At 35.0% G+C, this 21,132-nt stretch overlaps 1 protein-coding gene across 3 annotated transcripts in view; it reads left to right on the forward strand.

Annotated features, from left to right (window-relative positions):
• Positions 1-4,207: 4,207 nt before the first annotated feature.
• Positions 4,208-21,132, forward strand: part of LOC109059203 (glutamate receptor ionotropic, kainate 2-like) — a 242,839-nt gene continuing 225,914 nt past the window's right edge. Inside the window, exons 1-2 of one of the 3 annotated variants that reach the window (XM_042755741.1) lie at positions 4,208-4,317; positions 6,531-6,871. In XM_042755741.1, coding sequence (XP_042611675.1) covers positions 6,745-6,871 — 127 coding nt within the window. In that variant the 5' untranslated portion in view covers positions 4,208-4,317; positions 6,531-6,744. Of the gene's footprint in view, positions 4,318-6,216; positions 6,872-21,132 lie in introns of those variants that run through there. The other 2 variants (XM_042755742.1, XM_042755740.1) reach the window with 2 other exon arrangements.

Consider the following 21,132-nt stretch of genomic DNA (forward strand, 5'->3'; position numbering starts at 1 on the left):
TATTGTGATTTTTAATACTGATGATTTTGGCATACAGCTCATGAAAACCCAAAATTCCTATCTCAAAAAAATTAGCATATCATGAAAAGGTTCTCTAAACGAGCTATTAACCTAATCATCTGAATCAACTAATTAACTCTAAACACCTGCAAAAGATTCCTGAGGGTTTTTAAAAACTCCCAGCCTGGTTCATTACTCAAAACTGCAATCATGGGTAAGACTGCCGACCTGACTGCTGTCCTGAAGGCCATAATTGACACCCTCAAGCGAGAGGGTAAGACACAGAAATAAATTTCTGAACGAATAGGCTATTCCCAGAGTGCTGTATCAAGGCACCTCAGTGGGAAGTCTGTGGGAAGGAAAAAGTGTGGCAAAAAACGCTGCACAACGAGAAGAAGAAGTGACCGGACCCTGAGGAAGATTGTGGAGAAGGACCGATTCCAGACCTTGGGGGACCTGCGGAAGCAGTGGACTGAGTCTGGAGTAGAAACATCCAGAGCCACCGTGCACAGGCGTGTGCTTTTGAACCAGAAAACAGCGGCAGAAGCACCTGACCTGGGCTACAGAGAAGCAGCACTGGACTGTTGCTCAGTGGTCCAAAGTACTTTTTTCGGATGAAAAGCAAATTTTTGCATGTCATTCGGAAATCAAGGTGCCAGAGTCTGGAGGAAGACTGGGGAGAAGGAAATGCCAAAATGCCTGAAGTCCAGTGTCAAGTACCCACAGTCAGTGATGGTCTGGGGTGCCATGTCAGCTGCTGGTGTTGATCCACCATGTTTTATCAAGGGCAGGGTCAATGCAGCTAGCTATCAGGAGATTTTGGAGCACTTCATGCTTCCATCTGCTGAAAAAGCTTTATGGAGATGAAGATTTCGTTTTTCAGCACGACCTGGCACCTGCTCACAGTGCCAAAAACCACTGGTAAATGGTTTACTGACCATGGTATTACTGTGCTCAATTGGCCTGCCAACTCTCCTGACCTGAACCCCATAGAGAATCTGTGGGATATTGTGAAGAGAAAGTTGAGAGACGCAAGACCCAACACTCTGGATGAGCTTAAGGCCGCTATCGAAGCATCCTGGGCCTCCATAACACCCCAGCAGTGCCACAGGCTGATTGCCTCCATGCCACGCCGCATTGAAGCAGTCATTTCTGCAAAAGGATTCCCGACAAAGTATTGAGTGCATAACTGAACATAATTATTTGAAGGTTGACTTTTTTTTTTTTATTAAAAACACTTTTCTTTTATTGGTCGGATGAAATATGCTAATTTTTTTGAGATAGGAATTTTGGGTTTTCATGAGCTGTATGCCAAAATCATCAGTATTAAAACAATAAAAGACCTGAAATATTTCAGTTGGTGTGCAATGAATCTAAAATATATGAAAGTTTAATTTTTATCATTACATTATGGAAAATAATGAACTTTTTCACAATATGCTAATTTTTTGAGAAGGACCTGTATATATATACTGTATATGCTGTTAAGTAATTCTTAATTCTTTCTATACATAAGTGTACAATTATTACAGCCTTTTGGTTGCTTATTTATGACTATGTGCTCTATGTGTCTTATTGTTTGTTACACTGGCGGTGTGTTTCATCAGACGTGTATTTCTTCCTGTGGCAGATTAGGTGAATAATTAATTTCCTCTCCGATATGGTAGACTGGTTGTAATTAAAGAGAGATGGGAAAAGCAATGAGACGCCTTGCTTCTATCACTTCCTCTCTTTCTTTCTCTCTCTCTCTCCCAGAGACTCGTAACACAGCCGCACACACATAAGAGACAGAAAGCTGAGTGTGTCCTTTAGAAGACCCCCAGAGCTGTCATGGCTATTTCAAATGAAGTTCTCAGGAAGGAGCCATCTCATTATTTGGGCCAAACCTCTGATCACACTCTCTACAAGTCTAGCCTGGATAAACTTTCATTCAAGACTTAAAGCCAGGGACAACATGCTTTGTGCCTTGTCTTGTGGTGGAAGGGGACAAAGAAAGTTGGTTTTCTTTTTTGGATATGGACCAACATCACATATGTGGCGCAAATAAACAATATGCAAGCCAGACTACAAACTGATAGATGAATGAACAAGTAAAAAAGTCAGCACAATAAAACCACACTGGAATGTGATGAGTCATCATTATATTATGACATGCTGGGGCAAGTTGTCACATATGTTTTATATTGTAATTTTAAACAATTTTAATATATTTGCAGTTTCATGATTTACATTTCATAATTGTTATATTGTATATATTCATACCAATGCATACTGTTATATATGCTAGTATTATAATGGAAAAGAATGTTTAAAAGCTTGTTAACTATTTAAAGTTAGTGTTTAAAGGAGATTAGATTTAAATTACAATATACACAATTTTGCTGAAAATATTGTTTCTTTATTAATATTATTATTATTATTATTATTATATAAAATAATTATATATTATTTTCATATATTCATTACTTAATATATATATATATATATATATATATATATATATATATATATATAATATATTATATATATATATATATATATATACAGTACAGGTCAAAAGTTTGGAAACATTACTATTTTTAATGTTTTTGAAAGAAGTTCTTCTGCTCATCAAGCCTGCATTTATTTGATCAAAAATATAAAAAAAAAAAAAAAAAAAATGTAATATTGTGATATATTATTACAATTTAAAATAATTGTTTTTAAATTTATTATACTTTAAATTATCATTTATTTCTGTGATGCAAAGCTGAATTTTTTGGATAATTATCACATGATCCCTTTAGAAATCATTCTAATATGATGATTCATTATCAAAGTTGGAAACAGTTCTGCTGCTTAATATTTTTTCAGAACATGTGACTTTTTTTAGGATACTTTGATGATATAAAAAAAACAAAAAAAAAAAAAAAAAAAAAAAAAAAGAAAGCTATGTTTTAAAATATAAATCTTTTGTAATAACAATATACACTAATGGTCAGTAATTTGGGGTCAGTCATTTTTTTTCTTTCTTTTTTTTTAAATAAAATCAATACTTTTATTCAGCAAGGATGTGTTAAATTGATAAAAAGTGATAGTAAAGAAAATATATTTTTAGAATATATATTATTAGAATTTTTTTTTTTTTTTTGAATAAATGCAGTTCTTTTTAACCTTTATTCATCAAATATATTAGACAGCAGAACTGTTTCCAACTCTCATAATAAATCAGAATATTAGAATGATTTCTAAATGATCATGTGATAGACTGGATGTTACATGTGACACTGAAGGCTGGAGTAATGATGCTGAAAATTCAGCTTTGCATCATAGGAATAATTTTTTTTTTTTTTAAGTATATTCAAATAGAAAACTATTATTTTAAGTTGTAATAATATTTCAATATATTACTGTTTTTTCTGTATTTTTGATCAAATAAATGCAGGCTTGATGAGCAGAAGGGACTTCTTTTAAAAACATTAAAAATAGTAATGTTTCCAAACTTTTGACCTGTACTGTATATATTCAAGTGTGAATATATGAAAATGGTTATTTATTGTAATGAAAGTATAGAATGTGTATTTAAATTCATAAATAAAAATGATTGCCTTTTTAATTTATGGAAAAATAAGGAATTCCCATAATTCCCTTTGTTAGCCCATCTCATTAGTAAAAAAAACAAACAAACAAAAAAAAAAAACCCACAAAAAAAAATTTCCCAAACCACCAAAAATAAACAAACAAAAATAACCTTTTTTTTTAGCCTACGTCAAAGCGTTTTATGAAATTATTTTAGTGTAGTCTTTTTTTGTGGTTTAACACGATTTTATGTTATTATAATATAATACATAATAATATAATAACTCTCTAACTTTATTTTCATACCTCAGTTCAGTTCGGTAGGCTATAGTAAAATAAAAAGTCATCTAATTTCCATCCGACATGTTAGTAAAATGCCTATATAATATAGCAGCTTTTCCAACACATGGTTCACGTTTTTAAAGTCTTTTTGAGAATAAAAATAATTTCTTTCACTGTCTCCAATTACTTACACCGTGCGATTAATGTGAAATGGCAGCTGAAAGCATACGTTAAATCCAGCGTTACCTTGCTTTAGAAACGTTTTAAATGATATACTCCAAGCATAGTATATCGATTAAACACATTTATTTAGAATTATAGTGCAGCGCAAGCTGTGTCTTTAAGCGGGGACTTGTGTTCGTCCGACAGGAGGCGTGTCTCCTCCACAGAGCCGAGCGGCTCCTCCATCTGAACACATGAACCACTGCTCCCACTGTACTCACACTTCATCAGCTTGAGCTGCTCTCAACAACCGAGGTAAGGGCATTTATCTTCACCCTCACCACACTTTTAGCGGCTCTTATGTTGCTTTTAAATTGTTATCTAATTTAGACGCTGAAACGACTAAAGTTCAGCTTAAATTTCACAGCTGGGACGGAACAGTTGATCTAATGTGACAGCTGCATGTGCTTCATTTTTATCCTTAAAAAAAAAAAAAAAAAAAAAAAAAGATTTGTAAGTTAATAAAGCATATTGAGATCCCGGGTTCGACTGCTCGGTCTGATCGATCAGCCCCCCGCCCCCGCCCCCTTCTCTGAATCCACATGCACGTTATATCTTTTCAGAGGTTGAAAAGATATAAAGATATATGCCCTTGCCAGGACATAGTGTGTCACTGTGTTGATGAGTCTTTTATCATCACTTGAATGACTTTTGTGGGAACCATCACTTATGGAGAGACATTTCATTTCAGACTTTAACAACGATCTTCTGAATGTTTGAGCAGATAAACAAATGTAACGCAGAAGTGAAAGAAATCCAAAAGCAAAACTGGGTAAAATTACGTATATACATAGACTATACACAGCAAACATGACGTTTCATACTGTATGAGTTGTCAGAGTGATTAGGATCATCATCTGGTGTGAAAACACACACACACACACACACACACACACACGCACACACACACACACACACACACACACACACACACACACACACACACATTTATCATTATGAAAAAAACAAAAACATTTTTACTATTTTCTTAAACATATAAGATTAATTAATTATTCTTTCCGGTGTATTCATTACGTTTGCATTTTATTGGTTTGGCCTGTATACAATACTCAGACATTTCTTAGAAGAAAACAACATCTTAATGGTCTCTCTGAAAGTATAAAAGAGTGTGTGTTCCTGCAGCTGTGAGGTGATGGCAGCTGATTCCGTACAAAGCGACGTGAATGTAGATACTGATGAAATACAGTAGAGTGGATTGAGGAGCCTCTGTCGTCGCTGTCCGTGGTGCTGAAAGCCACCAGTGCTCATATGAGCTCAAGGCAGTCTATTCTAATGCACACCTCAAGCCTATTTTGAAAGTAGGGGCACAATCGAGTTCTTTTTAATTTAAGTTGCACAGGGATCGTCCTCATTAGGCTCTTTCCTGGTTTTAAAGGCCCCCAGACCGTAAAGAGCACATTATAACCGCAGCTGTCGTCATATATATATATATATATATATATATATATATATATATATATACAACACAGAAGTATGAATTATGTATAGATAGATAGATAGATAGATAGATAGATAGATAGATAGATAGATGCGTGTGTGTGGCAAATTTGTCGAAGATAGCGTTGGTAGTTCAGACAACGTTTTTGTGGAATAATAGAACAGTAGAAGAACTTGCACGCACGCACACACGAGGTCACAGAACTGTTACTTTCTGTCATGTCATCACATATATTTACCACGGAAAACAATTAGGTTTCAGTTGTTGTTTAGTTATTGTTATATGCATGGTGATACAAGTAATTAATCATAAAAATTTACATGGGATCACCTTTCAGAATATTACTGTCATTTTTGTCAGTGAACAATACCAAGTTATCATAGTTTTATTGTAGCTAATCTATGTGCATTAATGACAACAACAACAACAAAACAAAACAAAAACAAAAAACTGTTAGGCTATTCATTATTATTAGGCTATTATTTGCAAAGTAATTGCAGTTTACGGGAGCAGTTATTTAATAATAATAATAATAAAAAAAGTGCCATTTCAATATTTACACGAAAGCACGTGCGCTGTAGGGTTTGTTTTTCGTCTGATGCAACTGCAATCATTTGTTTCTGAAGCTATGTGGAAAAAATATATATATATATCTTGTATGAAATACATGAGACAGTAGGCTGCGGGCACAGCAGAGAGAGAGCTTACGGACAAACGGCTGCGCCTCAAGCATCAAGTGAATATGTTATCCATGAACAGAGATTTTTTACATCCATGCACAGCATTCGCTTTGAGATGTGAAGCATGTTAGAGTAGGAAATGGATGTTGTGAGTGGTCAGTGTTGCGCTCGCGTTGCTCTCGGCGCGACGTCAGTGTGAGTGCAGCAGTGCAGTAGACAGCATTACATGAGCAGCCTGCGCTCGTCGCTGCCGCTCCTGCCTTCTGCACGTCAAGTTATCCGCTACACTAGCTCTCATCATTCATTCTCGTATTGCTCCGCTCTTTCAGGCCACCCGACATGGATTTCTCCTGGATTTCCCTTTTCTAACATGGACGCCCGGTCGGAAGGTTGCTCCTTTGCGCAGTGAGACGGACATGCGGAGCATCGCTGATATGGAGTGTCCTCTTCTGTCTCAGTGACCATGCCGTGATCACATCGCTGACAAAAACACATCCAAAGCAGAAATAAGTGGGAATCTTACGATCCATCCAGGGGAATGACATGCAGTGTATCGCAGGCTTCATGAAGATGTGCTCTCCTCTGGTAACTCATCAGAGATGGCTTGGGCTGTTGCTGCTCTTACTGTGTGTGGGATATTCTCACGGGATGCCACATGTGTTAAGATTCGGTAAGAGCCTTTTAAAACACATTCACAGGGCGCCTTTTTACGTTTTCGCCGCGGAGCTCTTGCTGTTGTTTTAATGTTGCCTCTTGTGTGCAGTAACATTTCATCTAAAGCTTGGATGTTGAATGAAAGATGCTATCTTACCTTAACTTCCCCGTTAAAAGAATGAAAAGTCTGTGCGGATTTGTAGGGAACGCTACTTCTCCAAACACAGAACTTTCTGAGCCTCAATCACACATGCAAAAGTTGCGTACAGGTTTTGATGCAACCCCCCTCCAAACACTCTACAATATGTTGCATATTGCATCTTCTCTTGTTGGTTACATATTATCTTGTTTCATATCGTTTCTGAATGTTTAATGAGGAGAAAAATCTTGGCTGTGTGGCTGTGAGGTATTGCAATGACATTTTTTGTTCCGTCCTTGCCTAAGGTATAAATTCTATTCTATTCTATTCTATTCTATTCTATTCTATTCTATTCTATTCTATTCTATTCTATTGTTCAGGTTACACTAAAAGTCACACATTGTAAAATTGTAACGTATTGGTAATGTATCAGTGATTTTAATTCATATTTTTGACTAGAATAAAACCAGTTAATACATACGTTACAAATTTAGGTTATTATTGTTCTTTTGTCTTTCAGTGCAGATAATACTTACCATTTGATAACTACAGTGGGATACAGGATGTGTATAAGCCAACTGTGTATTTCAGTTTTGAGTTGTACTATCATGACATTTGCTATGATTAATATTTTAGACATCACAGAAAAAGTTAGACATGATTTAATGCTTTCACTGCATAGATGTTCTCTTGCATGTTGCTATTAGCAACCATTTAATGAATGCTTTGAGGAAGGCCATCCAAGCTCAGCATCACCTCCTGGTACTGAGTCATAGGCGTTTTCTTAATAGAGTTGTAGTTTTAATAGGAGCCAACATGTTCGCTTCAGTCTTATTATGGTCAACAATGAAAGAGGAAATTTCCCTGCGAGAGGAAATGTCAAAAAAAAAAAAAAACACTCGTATCAGAGCTGTTGCTCTCTGTGGTGAGGCCTGTCTGATGTGCTCCTATTCCAGTCTCAATCAATACAATCAAATGATGTCAAATGCACCACAGGGATTTCCGTTGCATAGCCCAGGGCTTCTTTTAATTATGTGATGTAATAAGCTGGTTTTCTCACTCCAGGACACCAGCACAAACTGAAAACACATCACATAATCACACACACTAGCAAAATTTAGCCTTCAAGTCCTGTTTCCATAACTGATTTCCTCAGACGCTGCCTTAAACTGTGGAACTAATGTAACATAATGGAGAGATTTTCCAAATTTAGTTTATCATTATACTGTGCATGGTTTGCAATTAGCGGAATGGGTATGTACGCTTCGTGCCACAAGGGAATTATCTGAAGCCTGCAAACAAACATTCACAGCTTTTGCGCTTTAATTGTTAGAACGCATTTCGCGCATGATTGTATAAGAAAGCAGCCTGTGTGTATTTGAAAAAAGTTCACATAACTGCAAAATGTTTGCAAAAAATATGCCTTCTCTAAAATCATATAATATCTTCCACTTTTTCATTTAACTAGACATTTATTTGCCATGGGATTGTTAAAAATAATAACAGCAATTTTAACTGGCAGAGATGCACATATATGTTACACTTATTATTGCTGTTAATGTTCATGTTGGTTTGTTTCTCATTATACACTGATATCCACTGCTGAGCGCTTGGATGTTGTGTGTGTGTGTGTGTGTGTGTGTGCATAAAAATAGTACAGTAGACTGCATTTCTCTTAGTTCTGGAGGGATATATTCTTGGGTGTGTAAGTGGCACAGGTTTGTGTATCTGCGTCCTCTGAGTTATTATATCATATCCATAGCCGTGTAGGACAAGTGAGGTCTCCTTTTCTTGCACAGAGAAAATACACAATGTTGGATGATGGGGAGATGGGAAAACTGAACGAGGGCTACTGTCTTTTGTATGTGTCATCACATTCTCCATCCCTGCATTAGGAAGCAGCTGTCTGTGACAACATCTGGCTCTCAGCCACTGTCCCACCGTCCTCTGTGATTTCAGCTGCCCTTCTCTCACTCTCACACATAATTCACTCCACGTCTGGATACACGTTTTATATTTATTTCTAACAAATACTGCTTTTATTTCAAATCATTTGATACATTTACATTCAGAAATTTAAATGGAAATGCATTTTAGTTAAATAATAAAATTTCTAAAGAGAACATGTACACTGTGAAAAGTGGTAAGCTATTTCTACCTGATTTAATGCATAAAATGAGCTTTGTTGGTATTATTCATGTATTTAGGTGAGCTCAGTGATGTCAAGTAACATTTCTGACATAAATAAAACTAATTAATCCAGATAATTTATTGGTTACCATTATTTCAGTGTAGTATGTATGTAATGTTGTTTGTAAGTTCTTGCTTTTTTTTTTTTGTTTGTTTTTTGTTGAGGAAATGAGGGAAGGCTAATTAGCTCTTAATGTCCTAACTCATATTAGTTTTTTCTCTCTTCTTTTATTTGGAAACATTACATCTTTGCCTTTGCAATCACAATAAACTACTAATGTCAAGAGAAAATGTTACAGAATAATGTTGCATTAATGTTAAGAATAAGATAGAAGAGAGAAAGTCTATAATGATGATTATTTATCACATTTAAAAATATTGTCACTTTGTACATTCTTAACAATACAAATTTCTGCTCTTATTCTGCACAACATTTTAGTGCAAACATTTTAGTCTTTTATCAGAATATAATAACTTGCTGCACCTGAAGAGAAACCAAAACATCTTTTGGTTTCTAGTACTGAATAATACTAACCAAAGCTACATAGCTATTTAGTACATTTTTTCAGTATTTTAGATAACTGCTTTGGTTAGTTTAGTGGACTGTATACATATTTATAGGGCTGCATTGCTTTTAACAATTATATCTTTAGCAAATATTAACAATGATTTGCCACAGAGAGAGCTGATCGGGTCATAATACAACATAAAATCAAAACAGAGAGCTGTCTGGTTAAAAACAATACAATTCACCAGGGCAACATGAGCAAAGCCAGGCTATCAAGACATGAAAAGTCCTTCTCCCTACTGTGTTAGGAGTGCAAGAGCAACAGTGAAAAAAAAAGAGCTAAAATGTCTTAAAGTGCTTATACATTTGCTGCATGTAGAATATTATAATATGTAAATCCGTTTTCATTTTCAGTTCAACCCCATGATCAAAACAAAGACTTTTTAACAAAAGACAATAAAACACAAATGCATCTTTATCCAGAACTATGCAATATTTTTTATTTAAAATAAGTGATCTTTTCTTGTGTCATTGCCAGTATTCTTAAGGATAATTCCTCTACAACATCAAACAGAACTGCAAAACATTTCCAAACACATCCCTTATATGTCATTTTTCAAGCAGATCGTCATAACATTGGTTGAACCATATTTTACGATTGCAATTCCATTTGATGGAATTTCCACTTCAAATCAGGACAAGCAGATCGAATTAAAAGAACCTAATTCTTAAAGACACTAAAAGTGGCAAGTGTTTCCCATCAGTAAGGCTGTCCTTCAGTAGTGCTGACCATTCGTTTGCTCCAGTGCTTATTCCACGACCTCCAGGTGAAGGTCTACTTCATCAAGGACATACGTGACCTTGAGAGACAAAGGAGAGCATATCACAGCCATCTATATTTGTTTATATGCTGAGCACAAAGCTTAAAGTTCATATCTCATGTTTCAAGGTTGTTCCTAAAGACACACAGTGTGTTGTTATATCACTGTCCACTGAAACACTCTGAAGACCTTTGAAAATGCCTGATTTTGTTGTGGTTGTTTAGCTTCAGTAATGCTGACTCTGTCTCTGTCGTTCAAAGAAATACATTGAATGGAACATAACTGATGAGTAAGAAGGGTAATTTCCATGTAACTCCTACCCACAAGTCTGCAAAAATGTATATCTGCTGATAAACATTCTTCACGGAATCAGTTTATTGCTACCTTGTTTTGCGTCTTTCTTATTTGCAACACAAGAGGAGCCAGGCTATGGAGTACTTGTTGCTTACACTACCGGGAGTTTGGAGTTTCTCCAGCAATAACAAATAATTAGTGTTATGGTTCCTGTCCAGTGGGCCGCCAAAGCACAGCCCACATCCTTTTCCCTGCAAACTACTGCACAGCAGAGTGATGGTAGTCCAGTTCACTTCAGTTAAAGGTATCCGTGTGACATTGTCATTAAACATTTTAACCTCCCACAGAACTTTTTAGATGCATTTGACAGCATAGACTTGCTAATCCAGGTCTGGCCAGCACTGTACCTTCAAAGCTTCCTACTGCCTCCTTTCCACCTCGTGCACCTTTATATGCACCTTTATATGTATGTGTTGTGATGATGACAGTATTTCTCATCACGGGCTCATTGGAAAAATGTGCCTCTGCCTGCATTTTTCTAAACTTATACCTTTACGTACAGTACAATTCACTGGGATTTCCAGATGAAATGAACACTAGAGGTAGTAAAAAACCAACAACCTTTATTCCTTTTAACACAAATTATAATTACAGGGCAGATAATTAATAGAGACTTATTTTTGCATGCTACTTGCACAACACCATGTTTTGACCTCAAAACACTTTTTATCATAGTAATTTCTAAACTAATACATTTGGACATTTGCATCACATAACCAGCTCCATATGCATTTTCTCATTGTAAAATAAGTAAAACAGTCCAGTGAAACACCAGTAACACTAAAAGAGCTCAAAGACTTGTAGAAGCAAGCTAAAACTGCATGATTTCTTAAGCAAATGTTTTGCAATCTCACATTAGTTTTTGTTATCACTATCAGATTAGGTTTAGGATAGGGTTTAAAGTAGGTAATACATTATTTTCAAATGCTGTATAGTATTAATCACTCATGAGACATTTCACATTGAAAGTGTTGAAATACATGTAAGAAGCAACCAGTGTTGGGGAAAGTTACTTTTAAAAGTAATGCATTACAATATTGCGTTTTGCCATAAAAAGTACCTAATTGCTTTCTATGGAAAAGTAATGCATTACTTTACTTTTGCATTACTGTTTGTCACCTGGGCTGGGCTTGCTTATTTGTATTTAATAACAAAGAGCCCAAAGGTATTATTTTTGGCAACTGTAAAGGACCTTTCACGCCAAAAGTGAAGGCTGAAGGAAGTTTCTATGCACCTCACTCCCAATTTCTCTCGACACAGGGACAGGAGAGGTGTCCGTGAAAAAAAAAAAAAAAAACCTTATTACTTATTTGAAGTTGAAGTACTTATTGGAGCAGTGACTCCAATTCTATTTACCTTTGGTATCTTCTTATTGGAGTATATTACCTTTGAGGCCTTGGCCATGGTATTGCCTCTTGTTTCCTCTCGTCTTTACTCTCCACTAGACCACTTACTGAACAAAAACAAAAACCTAGTTTTAATCGCTATCATCAACCCACGTGAATCTATTTTACTCTCTTCAGTTATTCAGGTAAACCTCTGTACTGATCTTTCTCTGGATCAGTGATCATAGCCACACTCAAAGTTTTGCCATGCTTCAAGGCACAGCCAAACAGCTTCTCCTATTTAAAATCTGCTCAACAAGCACTCATTTCATAGTTGTCAGTTATTATTCTCTCATGGCAGTCAGTAAACCTCAATGAGCAATGTTGGAGGGATTTCCATCCTTTTTTTTTTCTTTTCTGAAACAGGGCAATGCAAAGCTCTTTGCGTATTGTTGATAATACTCATCCTGTAACCACTGATACACATTACCTGCTCTGGAATTCAGTTTGCAGCTGCATTTTGAAATCTCTATGTTGTTCTTCTACACACCTAGTCTGTACTGACCTCATTTTAGTCATGTAAACTTCCAACAGCTACCTTAACCAACACAACACATGTACTTCAAAACCCCTGAAACTGATACAGCACCCAGAGATTCTCTTTAGGAAGCTTCTCCAACTAAATTATAGAAAGCCAGCAAAACATGTTGAATTTATTTCTTTTTTTCTACATCCCAATGCAATTTTCTAAAATTAACTTCCACAAAAAAGTTCAGAATTGTTTATACAATTCCACCAAACAAAATGCTAACCAGTGTTGTAGTTAAGATTAGCACATTCAAAAGGTACAACTATATACTATTTAGGTACTAATATGTACATTTTAAGTACTTATATACACCCTTTAGGAGTTAATAAGAAACAAAGGTGTACCTTTTTAAAAACGTACCACTCCATTGACAGTGTTGAGACCCAGTCAAGACTGAAACAAAAAAGTATTGAGTCCGAGTCAAGAATCCAGAGGGTGCTGAGTTCATGACAAAACCAACAACATGAAAACATGGTCTTGTACTTGGACTTGAGTACAACTCCACCCACCACCTTTTAATGAAGCCATGTTGGATGCTGTAAAAAGTGGTAGCCTGCAGTTTTTTTTTTTTTTTACCTATAGAGCTATTTCTAATTGCTTTAACCCATAAAATGTAGTTTTGTTGGTGTAATGTACTTAGGTTGATTTAGTGATATTAATAATATGTTTGACTTAACTTAGATGTTACCATTTTTAAGTGTACTTTTATGGAAACCGTGTCAAATTTTTCCCATTGATTTAGGTAAAAAAATTTATTTGCCAAACATCAAAGCTAACTGTCTAGTGATTCTTCATATGTGTATATAAAAAAGATCATAATACTTTATTTTAGTAGCATTATGACGGGGAAAAATAGCCTTGTTTTCCTAATCTTTGAGATGTCCTTTAAGACAGTAATGGGTCAGTTTCTAGACTTAGCTCAGTAAGTGTAAATAATACATGTTAGATTATAACAGATTAGTTTTGTTTTGTACAATGTGTAAAGAGATGGACCTGAGGATTGAGATGTGCCAAAGGGATATAAAACTGGAGCAGTTGCAATTTGCAGCGGTGGTCTCATGGCAGAGAATCACTGCAGGTGTGGAATCGGCCAATGAAACTGCAGGACGATCAGCTGTATAAATAGGAGCTAAGCTGCACCATTTGTTGAGACCAAAAATACAAGTATAAGAGGATAGGCAGCACAAGAGCACTGGAAGTGCAGGACATGGTTGAATATGATGAATATTAAAGCTCTTTTTCTTGGCACTGAGATAACTGAAGGTTCTGCGGCTCTGTTGGAGGATTACCGAACAGCAGCAAAAGATTAAATGCAGATATACTGATGCACATAATTTAAGATTTTTTTTGGTTCTTGTAATACTTGTTGGTTTGTTCCTTGTGAAAAAGTACACTGTAGCATACATTTAAAAAAAGTATTTATTATGCATCATTTAATTACATGATAATTGCAATTAAAGTAAAATGTTTTATAGATTTAATTTGTATTAAAAACAAATATTTGCCTGCATTTTTGCCTGAAGTAGGACCCAAGTACTGTATATCTTTATTTGTAAAAAATTAAAATAATTACTTCTGTAGTCTTTTAAATATGGTTTAAGTGTACTGCTGAATAAGCATTTATGGTGAACTAAAATATACTCTAAAGTCAGTTCTATTGAAACTTGTCATGTATTTACAGCCTGGTCTGTTATACAAATGTGAATGCGGGGATTTCAATATTCACAAGGATTCATTTGTAAGTCTATAAAGTTTTTCATATGTCAGTATTGTACATTTTAGTGTCTGTGCAAATGTAAGTAAATGTACGTTTTGCAGAACCACATTTTGCGTAAAATACATACGAATTATCATGAGATCACATTATATTATTTTTTTCCAACGTCTCGGGGGCTTTTGGGGCCCTTAACATACTCGAAAACTCTTGAAAATTGGCACACACATTGGAACCTGCGGCCATTAGGGCCGGGCAGAGACTGATACACGGGTGTGGCACAGGGGCTCTACAGCGCCCCCTGGAATATGGAGGGCCATATATCATACATACTTGCACGTAGACGTATGAAACTCGGTACACATATAGATCTCATCAAGCCGAACATCTTTCGTACTGCATGTCATAGGCTCCGCCCAACAGGAAGTTGGCTATTTAGGGTTTAGTATTCTTATTTTTCGTCAAAGTTTTGGGGGCTTTTGGGGAACTTAACATACTCAAAAACTCTTGAAAATTTGCACACACATTGGAATCTGTGGCCATTAGGAGGCTGCAGAGTCTGAGACCCGGGCGTGGCACAGGGGCTCTACGGCGCCCCCTGGAACACAGTCAGAAATGTTGATGTATAGCTCAAACATACTTGCATGTATTCATATGAAACTCAGTACACATATAGATCTCATTGTGCCGAACAACTTTCGTATTGCATGTCATAGGCTCCGCCCAACAGGAAGTCAGCTATTTAGAGCTATGTAAAAAGCGCATGCTCTGGAATTTGATATACTTGTCATAGGTTTTTTACCCGATTGCCACCAAACTTGGTCAACATGATCTCAAGACATTGGGGATGCAAAATTGCCAGGGGATTTTTGATATCTCGAATGGTTTGCTAGTGGCGAGGCGTTGAAATTATGGCGAGAAATGAGAAAAAGGAAGTGTCTGATAACATTCACATACATTTCCTGATTTTAATTAAACTTCATCAGTTTGTTCGTTGTATGATGCCGATCGCATATATGTGACTATTAGGAGTCAAAATTATAGCGCCACCAACTGGCAGCAGGAAGTGTGTTAATTTTCTAAATGCTTTGAATTCAGCATCTTATTTTTACTCAAATTTGCTTCAAACTTCATCAGAATAATGACAAAACACGGCCCATGTAAAACTGTTGAGGGGATATTGATATCTAATATAGTGTTGCCATGGCAACATATCAAACTGGAATATTTTTCTGTATAATATATTCTGATTTTGAGGCAGATAAAATGCTTAGAATTTCATGAAACTCAGAACACATATCAGTATTAATGATAGCTAGACACTGGCAAAAGGTCATAAAAGGGCGTGGAGGAGGCACTCTATAGCGCCACCTTTTGTCAAAAGTGGGGGTTTAGTTTTAGCTACAGACACCAAACTCGGTACATATATTGTTCTTATTAAGACGGACAACTTTCTAATTTACAGTCATTAGCTACGACCAACAGGAAGTCGGCTATATTGATTTGAATATGGATTTTTGGCTATGTGTGAGGAGTGTATGTGTGCTGAGACTTTCATTGTCTGAGAGAAATTGCGCATCTACAGGAGCAATTCCCGGGACTGAGAGGGAGGAGTCTCCCTTAGTTTCACTTTTAAATCGGTTAAAAATACAAATAAATAAATAAATTTGATTCACACTGACAAGCTAAACCAACATATTTTATTATTAGAGGGTCAGGGCTCATTAATAATTGATGTCTGGCCAGAGAACAGAGAGATAGACGAGAGATAAATCACCGCTCCGAACAGCGCGTGCTGTCTCAACGAGCTCACAACAAACGAGTTTATTCTTGTTTAAGACCTTTTAAAAATAAAATATTACGGCGATTGCACACAATCCACCAATTAGATCACACCAAGAGCTAAATTCAGATGTTTTTGATTGTTAAAATGAAATATTTGCTGCAGCCTGTCTGACAGCGCGAGACTTTTGAAGACTTGAAGGGAAAAAAGTCTACATACAGAAACTACAGCCTTTTACATTAAAACACAGCGGCGAATTAACACAAAACAATTAAAAGAACATATTATAGAGATGAAAATGAGTGTTTATGAGTGCTTGTGAGATTTTCTTTGTCTAAGGGCTGAACATCACATCGATTGCTCTGCGCTCCAGAACACGGTGATGGTTTTTCGGCGAGAACTTACAAATACATACACATTTCATTCACACTGACAAGCTGAACCAACATATGTTATTATTACCGGCTCAGATCTCATTAATAATTGATGTCTGGCCAGAACAGTGAGAAAGACCAGAGAGAAATCCCCGCTGCATCAGCGCGTGCAGTCATACAACGAGCTCACAATAAAAGCATTTTTATAGTTTTAAGAGCTTTTTAAAACAAAATATTACCGCGAATGCACACAATCCACCCATTAGAACACAACAAGAGTTGAATTCAGGTGTTTTTGAGCTGTTTAATTGTGAAAAGAAATACTATTTGACAGCGCGAGACTGTCTAAGGGCAGAATAACATCGATCTGTCGAGCGCCAAAGGACGCTGATTCTGGCTTTTCGTCGCAAGAACAAACAAATCAAGTACAAGATTATTTCAAAATACATAATAGCTTGGCGAATATAAACGAAAACAGCCACGTGAATATAAACTGTTGAGAAATAAATCTGAAGTGGATCATGATACTGGATTTGAATATTAAAGTGACTGCATTTACCAGCTGCTTTCTGTCTTCAATTTTAATCTATAAAAAACAGAAAATCATTCGTCTTGGCTGGTTTTTTTTTTTTTTTTTTTTTTTTGTATGTGTGTATATATTCATGTACTTATTATTATTATTATTATTATTATTATTATTATTATTATTATTATTTTGCTCTAACAAAAATGTATCTATATTTAACTAAATTGATGACATTATTTTACATTTGATTTGTCCATTTCTGCATCCAAACACCTATAAACTTAAAACATGCACTATTAAACTATTGTTAGCAATTTCTTTATCGTCCAATTTAACTGGTGTACAAACTTTTATTTTCATAATAAATTTGTTTTTTAGATTATAGACAGTTACAGTGGTCTATAATAAATATTAACAGGTTTTGTTCAAGCTGCTTAAAATGTTTGAAGTAGGCTATTTTTTTTTTTTTTTAATTTATATAATAAATAAAATAAATTAAATAAATATATATAAAAAAAAAAAAAAAAAAAAATGTATGTAGTTATAGTAATCATTCAACACTGCTTAAAAAATGTAAATTGAAAATTAAACTCATGATTAAGTATGAAATAAGATACAGAATCAGTAAATTAGATTTTAATGTGGGTATATTATCAGTAAACTAATCATTAAATATTTATAATAATTCAAAAAATATTGGCCCCTTTCATCATGTTGTTCAAAAATGAAGGCCACAATGCTAATGTTTTCCACACGATGGCGCCACAGGATAGCAAATACTTCAAGATCTGTTCAAAGACTTGAAAATGTTTCATTTATGTGCATAAATAAAAAATGCATTAACATTCATTCTTTTTTCATAAACTTTAATAAAGCCCATTATTGTAATTCTGCAAAAGCTATCAGCTCCTAAATACCATTACTTTTTGTTAGTTTAATTGTATTGACAATATATTTCTCAAGTTATCACACATTACTGAAAAAGTGTAGAAGGGACACTATATTAGTTATCTATTTTCATGTTGTGCATATAATAGTACTGACATAAGGACTCATAATTTACTTGAAAAGAGACACGTTCATTGTGAAACTGCATCATCTACACAAACCATTGTGCTTGGACCCCTGATGATCACCTTGACTTAAACCACATTGTTTCAGTTACCTTCTGTGTCTTTGCCCACAACGCTTCAGTGACTAGAATGTGAAATAGCAAACAGGGGAAAAAATAAAAGGCGTGATTTTATTTGCATCCAGCTAGCCTGCATCCAGCTAGCCAACTCTATTACAGATGTTCCACAGCCAAGACTTTTATTAGAATAGAAAATAGCAATGGTTCAAATAAATAGTTTATTAATCATTTAATTTCACTTTCTTAATGAATATTGTTCTGTGTATGTGATTTTAAAGTCTTGATGGTTCGGATTAACCCGTTAATTGCCGTATCCCTTAAAACCTGAGTGCCAGAGGGTTACTGTAAATGCATGTGCCAGCTGGGCACAGTTTACCTGATGCCACCAGGGTGGCGTTTGCGCTGATGGCTTGAGCCCGCCATCGCTGCTTGCAGCTATATTAAATATATTTGTAATTACACATGATGAAGTTGTAATTTAGTACATTTAAAATGGATTAACTTTAATACTGAATAACACACTACAGTATAATCAAGTTCTTTACATCTGCTTTAGTATATTAGTCTGCACAAGTTTTTTAACACAATGATTTAAAATGTACTTTGAAGTAAAACTTTAATTACGAAGTTCACTCTTTAAAAATCTTGTGTCTTTAAAACCTGTCAAGAAAGTGTACTCATGAAAGTGTACTCTCTTTAAGTACTCTTAAGTGCCCTATTATCTCAATAATATATTATATCCAAATACATATATATTTTTTTAAAAATATTTTTTTAAGATTTAAAGTACGTTATAAGTGCACATTCAGTACAAATAAGCAAATTTCTTTTTCACCAGGGGTGGCTTGTTTGTAGCATGTTATATTATTAGATGATTGTGTCATGTTTTAATGTGGAACAACTTGGGAGGGACTAGTGGAAAATACAAAAAAATCAAATATTCAATCTTAAACGAGAGACTGAAAGAATTAGTTAAGATGGGGCAACTACAAACTCTTGGCAGTGAATACAGAAAGTACTAGACCGGCTGTCTCCACAGCAGGAGTTACATTGGAATTACTTTTAGAGACAGAGTTGCAGACGATGAAGCAAATGGTAATTCAATTTCAGTTCATAAAATTTAGTTCTCAGCTTGGCTGAGTTGAAGATCTCTAGAGGCTAATGTCACATATTTATGATTGTGTATGTGTGGCTGACCTGGGAAAGATTTATATGTAGTGTATTTTCCAAGCTCAAGGCCATTAAAAAAATAATAAATAAATAAATAAATAAATAATAATAATAATAATAATAATAATAAAATATATATATTAAATAGGTATGCATATTAACTATAGACAAAACTTCATATGTGTGTGAATTGAACCAAAGATACCAGTAGTGTTGAAGATTTTGGCCTTTCCCTATTAAAACAGAAAAGGAGCTGTGCTTGCATGACTGTAAATAATGAGGAAGTATATGACTGCATAGTGGACTTGCCGTATTGAGACTTTGCTATGATATCAGCATGTTGCTAAGCAAAAGAGCTAAAGTTGGAAATGTAAATTTGGTCAAATACACTAATCTGTTAAGACTAGGAACACAAAGACAGAAAAACTGGTGTGAATCTGCAGGAAGATATACATAGCATATTCTTACGTCAGACTTTGCCTTTTGATTGATGGGACTGAATTATTGGAATTCCATTTTTTTTGTGTGTTTCTGTAATGAACGCTAAACTTGATGTGCATTTTGAAGAATGTTCTTTGTAGAAGAAGCGGTCAGAATCATAGACAGACCCACAGTGTTCTATGATTCAGTCAATAAATCATCTTGCTAAATTTGAATAATCTCACTGTAGGGTATGTACACTCAGGCCCGTGTTCACTACAGAAACATGATTTAAAATCTGCTCCAAGAAGTCAGTATGGATGCAAAGCCAAAGGGCTAGATATCGGATAGTCGTTCTTTCACTCTGACTAGGTAGTCTTGGCAATTTCTGCTGATATGCTATAAATCCAATCTGAAATGTCATATTAAATGTGGGATCGGCGTTTAGAATGTTAGCAGTTCTCTGGAGCCATGAGGTGCATGCCAGTACCTTTTTTGACACTTGTTGGTCACTTCTTGAAGAAGTTCCAAAAAGTCTTTCAAACTGAGATTTGACACATTATGAAGGGAATGATGAATGTGTGTTATTCACACCAACTTCACCTTGCAGTTGCTAGAGTGTACACAGTGTAATATCCAAACTAAAGTTTTTATCATGTATTAACTGATTGCTATGAATTATTTGCTTTATATACACTGAAAAAGTGAAATGACTGTCATTTATTTGAAGTGCACTTTGTTTAAAAGCAAAATAAATTAAAAGAAAAAAATATATATATATAGTATTTTCACTTGACCAAGAGTGTTGATGCTCAGAACACATATTGGCTAGCTTTTTGGTAGATAACACAACATATATTGCATATTTTAAAAAGACAATGAGCATTTATGTACTTTTATGTCTTTATTCATAGTAAATAAACTAAATTAAAAATACAAAGATTTTATATTATAGTTAATTTAGCTTTTGTTTATGGTAAAATTTGAAAGTTGTAAGAAGCCAAAAATATTATATTAAAGAAAAAAAACTAAAAAAAAATCACATGCTCACCTGAAAGCTATTACACACACTATATAACACCCACCCATATCCTGCTCAAGTCGCAGAGTATTGTCTGCATTTATTACACTCCTAGTGATAGCACTTTATGGAGCCAGTTCCAGTTTTCCTAGTTTAGTCATAGTGTTGCCTTGCATATTTTCCTGTGTTCAGACTCTTGCCTGTGTTTTTG

This window comes from Cyprinus carpio, unplaced genomic scaffold (genome assembly GCF_018340385.1).
Source record: "Cyprinus carpio isolate SPL01 unplaced genomic scaffold, ASM1834038v1 S000006746, whole genome shotgun sequence".
NCBI lineage: Eukaryota > Metazoa > Chordata > Actinopteri > Cypriniformes > Cyprinidae > Cyprinus > Cyprinus carpio.